The 6,583-nt window shown below is 45.3% G+C and overlaps 1 protein-coding gene across 2 annotated transcripts in view; it reads right to left on the bottom strand.

The window, feature by feature from the left end:
- Positions 1-6,583, bottom strand: part of LOC107644842 — a 15,120-nt gene continuing 8,537 nt past the window's right edge. For both annotated transcript variants that reach the window (XM_021103234.1, XM_016348780.2), the window contains one exon: positions 1-789. In XM_021103234.1, coding sequence (XP_020958893.1) covers positions 127-789 — 663 coding nt within the window. In that variant the 3' untranslated portion in view covers positions 1-126. The remainder of the gene's footprint in view (positions 790-6,583) is intronic.

Here is a 6,583-nt window from a genome sequence, read left to right as displayed (position 1 = left end):
AAGCATGAATTCACCATACGGGGAGAACTAACATTTCAAGGATATGTAATAAATAGTCTAAACAAATTAAAAGACTTGAAATATGAAAAGATTAAAGTACAAGGACAAAAGCTTAAGGAGTATGAATTAGGATAACAACCAAACAGGAGGACAAAAAAACTTCACATCTAACAATACTCTCTGGAAATTTCCATGGTCCAAGTCGAAGATGCCGATATCTTGGGCAACAGGATCGTAAAATGATGATTGCAACTCCATTTGGTTATTTGTAAACCAAATCTGATTTCCTTTGCTTAGAAAAGGCACAGAAATTTGAACAGATGAATTATATCCAATCACTAGTATATAATCACCTAAATTATCTAATGTTGACCATTCTTTCCCGTTTCTTTTTAACTCATGGATATCGAATTTGGAAGTCCCTAATTCCTTCCCCAAGGGAAGGTTAACATATCTTGTCAACATCAATAAACTTCCATTGGTGCACCCAATAAGATATTTAAGCCTGAGAGGGCCTACTGGAATTTCAGATGGAGGTCTGGTTTCATGGATTCCTCCCTTAAGCCCTGTTCTTGTGTTTGTATCAAATTCATATAGCTGCCCGTCATTGTTTATGGCATATATCTTTCCTTGGAAAAATATTACGTCATTAAACTCCTTATCTCTGGTTGGAAATTCTACCCATCTCATATTGCCAGGCTTGTAAAAGGCCAATCGCTGGTTAGGTCCGAATATCACCACCGCCATAAAATTTTCAATGTCATGCTCAGGAGATGAGTTTATAATAACCTTTTCGTTATCTCTGGTATCCGGATAGTTATTCTAAATAGTATAGGTGATGTTCATTTTATTCATTTTATTCTAGATAGTTTAGGCCATTGGCTCTCTAGCACTATTCTAAATTTAAACACGCTTCTCTCTTTTCAAACGCAAGTCCAAACACACCCTTAGTGTTGAAGAAGAACAGAAAGCAGTATCCTAATGACCACTTCACCCTAAAGTGAGTTCTGGCTAAGGGCAAGATGAAAAATAATGGGCAAAGCATGAAAAGTCCTTCTGCACAATCTATGTCCTTAAAAGTAACTAGGCTTAAGGCCTAATGCTTCTGATAGCAACTCAAACAGGATTAATCCCTTGGGTTTTGTGAGAAGCATGGGTCTTGGCATTAGAGATTTCTTATCAGTGCTGCAAAGTGCATTATGCATGTAAAAGTTTAAATTCTTCTTATTCACTTGTTTTCGGTTATCTTAGATACTCAATTAACTAATGGATTTAGCACTATTGGTATAACCTTCAGAGTCCCACCGGACTTGTAACGGGCATGGCCCAAGGCAACTAGCGAAGCAGAAGGCAATTGCCCTCGTATATGGTGACTGGGATGAGTCATACAACGAGATCCCTAGGTGGGTTTTGGGAGTCCAGTTGACGATGCCCGGTACTGTTGCAATCCTACGGACGAGCCCCGTTCGAGTTAGTGGACAAGTAGACGAGTCTCAAGCTTTTTTCCACAGACTTTTCTGGACGTTTCCACCACTCATCCAGGCATTTTGCCATTGCAAGCCTTTAGTTAGCATTGATGGGACCCATCTGTATGGGAAGTACGGGGGTACTTTTCTCATCGCGATTGCACAGGACGGGAACTCCAACATTCTACCCGTTGCATTCGCACTAGTAGAAGGTGAGAATGCAGAGTCTTGGTCATTCTTTCTCTCCCACCTTAGACAGCACGTGACACCGCAGCCCGGTCTTCTGGTTATATCGGACAGGCATAACGGCATAAAGGCTGCGCTTGAGGCTCCGGACAGGTACTTCCAGGCACTTCATTTCCCGTGCCAGCACGCACTTGCATGCTGCGCCTACTCACGGGTCACCTGGTTCTCTTATATTCACAGCGTGTATCAGATTAGTTCAGTGTTCCGTGTGTACCAGATGGGATTCACACCACCGATACCGGAGGGATTCTGGCCACCTTACGATGGGCCAACCGTGATCCCGGACCCTGCCAAGAGGCGGGCAAGAGAGGGTCGTCCGAGATCCACTAGGATACGGACGAACATGGACGAGGCAGATCCGAATCGGCCAAAGAGGTGTGGCCTTTGTCGCCAACCCGGACACACCCGCAGGAGTTGCCCACAGCTTGGAGGACCGTCTCACACGGGGGGCCAGTAGTAGCGATCTTGTTATTGTTAGTGTTCATTGATTTTATTTTTCCTGTTACTTGTTATTTAAGATGATTTGTGTTATCTGTTTATCCTTTTACCTTCTAGTAATGAAAAAGTTGCATCTGAATTTGAATATGTTTAGAAATCCCATGACTGCAAAAGTTGATAACTACAGTGTTATACGATTCAATGATAATACATAGTCACTAATCCACTAGGTAAATAACAGATTTTTAAGTACAATAAGATGAGCAAACAACAAGGAAAAATAGCTCTAAAGTAAATCATCTAAAATACATGAGTGAACCCTAACGTCCAAAATACATGAAATGTAAATCATCTAAACAAGTGGGAGCCTGTCCCACAACGACGGTGAACCCGTGGCCTCTGACCTCTGCGGATAAACGGCTCCTCATCCTCTATCTCATCTGCGTCCTCATGCGGGGCAGGCTGTGCGGGTGGCGTAAAATGGAGTGGTGCGGCAGATGGCCCGGCGACAGACTGTGATGCAGCGGTGTAAGCGGAATGTGGGGTACCTCCCAAAGCAAACTGGTCACCAACAGGAGTCGTAGCAGGCTCGTTCAGATCAACATCTAAGGGTGCCTGCGTGGCAGGGGTCTGAGGACGCCTCCTGCCCGGCTCGTCCTCCTGCATGATAGCCGAAATCTCTGCCAGAAACCGTGGACTGCCGAAGTCCGGATCGAGCGTATCTGCCCCAAGGAAGTCCTGCCACTGTGATCTGGGAATAACCCATGGAGTACCGTCCTGCTGAGGCTGGTCGTCGGTGGGTACTCCAACAAAGTAATGTCCAAAAGAACCGGACCTAAGTCCAGCGTCACTAGGCTCAGCCCCGTCACCCATCCCGGAGCCATACCACTCACCTCCGTGAACCCCATCCTGGGTACTACCACCAGCAACTGAGGCCGCCCCTGCACCATCCCCGCCCTCAGGCCCATGCTGATCATCGTCATCGTCCTCAGGGTCAGGTGCAGCGGCATGAACCGCAGCACGCCCTCTACCTCTGCTAGGATGATGTCGTCGTCGACCCCTAGCGGGGCCGGCCTCGTCGCCAGCCTCCATAGCACGCTCAAGCCACCCCCAGTCACGCTGGCTACGACGTGTGCCCACGCGAGCTCTCCTATCAACCCGCCTCCTGTCCGGCACGTCGTCAGGCCGATCCATCTCAGGTACTTGCCCAGCTCCCCGCTGTGAGGCCTCAACAGGAATAGCAACGGCTCTCGGATCGCCCAACTGCGGATCCGGAGACAAAAACCTCTTCCCGTGCTGACTCCACCAATCCAAGAACTGATGCGACGGACCAGGGTCAGCAACAACATCGAATCTCAGCACGCTCTCCGTACGGTCGTCCCAATACTGATGCCACTTCTGCAAATGGGACGGGAACCATCGATCACCGCCTCTGCCGTCCTTCGACATCAGAAAGTCGATGTTCAGGGCGGCCTGTGGACGGGGCTGCACCCTTCCAAACTGCGGAAGAACCCTGTCTACCTGATGCCACTCTATGACGGCAAAGTAGATAAGCGATGTAACAGACCGCCACAGCACCATATGCCGAGGCTCAAAAACCTCGGGATGCACGACCTGAAGTACGTCAGGGCTACTGTACGGCATCCAGATAAACTGCACGCAGAACGATACAATGTCAGGGCAACTCGTGATCCCAACTCGTAAATCGTGGTTAAATAAAAAAAACTTATTAAGTAACATACTGACCTCTCTATCCTGCAACCGGTCTATCCATAGCCTCCACGTCTGAACTCTAGGACCCTTCTCGCTACTGGAAGGGATGTAACCTGACCACCTGCAACATGCACATGTGTTACCGCTACTTATATGTGTGCTTAGGGTATCCAATACATTATGAATGAACACGCGATTATGTGTAGTAAATTGAAATAGACAAAGATTAGGGAAGTACCTCGAGGCCAATGGCCAGCTGAACGTCTCAAATCCTGCAGGCCTAAACCGAGGAAATCGCCAGAAAATCCATGACTGAAGTAGCTGAAGTGGGCCCGCTAGCTTGATAACATTTCTGTTCGCCACACGGCACATGCACCGGTACAACCATGCCAGTGCTGCAGAACCCCAGCTGTAGGTCCCCATCTCCTCCAGCCTAGCTACAAACGGAAGCCATTTGATGTGAATGCGGTTTCCGGACTTGTCCGCAAAAAGCTGCGTGCCCAACAACATCATGATGTACGCACGGGCATAACGACGCACAGTATCCTCATCAGCTCCCTCCGGGCACTCACCAAACGTCTCCTGAAACCAGCTGCAGTTGACCGCGTACTTCTGAACCTGGCTAGGAGGAGGTACCACTCCAAGCAACTCCTCGAACCAAACCCAGGCTGGACGGCCACCATCGATGTATACATGGAACTCTGATAGGCAGCCGCTGACGTAACGCCCATCCACTGGCAAACCCAGCTGGTATGCCACGTCCTGCAGTGTGATAGTGCACTCTCCGAACGGCATATGAAACGTGTGCGTCTCCGGACGCCATCGCTCAACAAACGCACTGACAAGGGCCTCGTCCAATCGGAACCATCTATCGTTCAGCCTAGCAAGATGGTAAAGACCAGCCATCTGCAGGTACGGAACGTATCTGTCATCCAGGACCATGCCCTGCTGCCGCCGCATGCTCCTGATGCATCGCTGAGGCTGCGGAAGAAATGAACCGCATTATTAGAACCAACTTAATTACCGGTGACAAACATAATCAACAGGATAATCCCTAAACCAAAAAATCTTACTATGAATAGCCGCTTAAAAATCCAAGAACGAGAACCATTTGCATAAGAAACTTAAATTAGAAACCACCATAGCCTACTGACATCAAAGATCTAACATTATAAAACCACAACTAAACCGCTTACATAAACCACTAACATAAACCACTAACGTAAACCGTTAACGTAAACTGCTTACATAAACCACATACATAAACCACTAAGATAAACCACTAACATAAACCACTAAGATAAACCACCAACATAAACCACTAACAAAAACCACTAACATAAACCATTAACAGAAATCACTAACATAAACCGCTAAAATAAACCACCAACTAAACCAACATCTAACCCGCATGCCAAACCACTAACTCACATGTACCGGTAAAATAAAGTTATTTCCGTACTAACCTCTTCGTTGATGACCCCAACTATATGGGCGACTCCGTCCAAGCGATATAACCGTGCCGGATCGTCCCCCATGAGCAGAGTATTCCGTTCAGGTCTTTCTCGGAGAGAATCTGGGTCGTTTTCTCTGAGATTTGGTGGGGCAGGAGAATATGAGAATGGTTCGAATGAGGCTGATTCGAACTTCTTATATAGCCGAATCACTAGTAATTCGAACCAGGGTGGTTCGAATTACTAACAACCTAGCTTAAGCGTAATTTGAACCAGGGTGGTTCGAATTACATGCAGAACTCATTTCCCCATAATTCGAACTGGAGTGGTTCGAATTACTTGCATAGGTAGTTCGAACCAGTCTGGTTCGATTTACATTCAATTTTTCTTTGAAATTCGAACTGCTCTGGTTCGAATTATTTGAAGATGAAGTTCGAACTAGCCTGGTTCGAATTACATAAAAATATGATCTGGCTCATTGCTGTATCGATTTTCATTTTGGTTCATATAGGTAAATTTGGATTGACTTTGGCTTATTATAGTATTTTGCCCTTAACAAAAGCTATAGTTTTCCCTTCAGAGGACAGGACACGATTTTTTGCAGCTCGCCTTCCTACTTCTAACGAGCCCTGCTTGATTACTTCTGCTCCCACTTGACTTGATGGGTGCCATTGATCTTTGAATGTGTAGGATATAGGTTAGCATGGCAATTAACATGATTAGCATCTACATTGAAATTTACCTATGCAATTTAGTTGAATTTTTCTTTTGTGCCACTATTGGTTCTTCTTGATCTGTTTGTGTTAACATAATTTTTATTGTGTAAATGCAAGTTGTCCATAACTTTATTGTTTACAGGATTGACTGGTCTTCTCCAGTCACCTGTAAGTGGAGCTGAGAAGCATGGTCTCCCTGGTGTCCTCTCAGGTAAATCGAATTGAATTTTAGAGCAACTTGAAGAATGCCCTGTGATAATTTTTTCGTGAGATATGGTATTACTTTTCTCCGGACTACTGACTACTTTTCTGTTTCATATTTATTTACTGCAGGAGTTGCTTTAGGAATTACAGGACTAGTAGCAAAACCTGCTGCTAGTATACTCGAAGTTACCGGCAAAACTGCACTCAGTATTCGAAACCGCAGTAAGCCCAATCAATTTTTTATTTATATAATTTAATATTATTTTATATTTTACTATTTATTTAATTTATTTTTTTATATGATAAAAAAATTTAATAAATATTATAAATTTTAATATTTCTAACT

Source organism: Arachis ipaensis, chromosome B05, assembly GCF_000816755.2.
Source record: "Arachis ipaensis cultivar K30076 chromosome B05, Araip1.1, whole genome shotgun sequence".
Classification (NCBI taxonomy): domain Eukaryota; kingdom Viridiplantae; phylum Streptophyta; class Magnoliopsida; order Fabales; family Fabaceae; genus Arachis; species Arachis ipaensis.
Note: the sequence above shows the minus strand (reverse complement) of the source record. Positions and strands in the feature narration are given on the sequence as shown.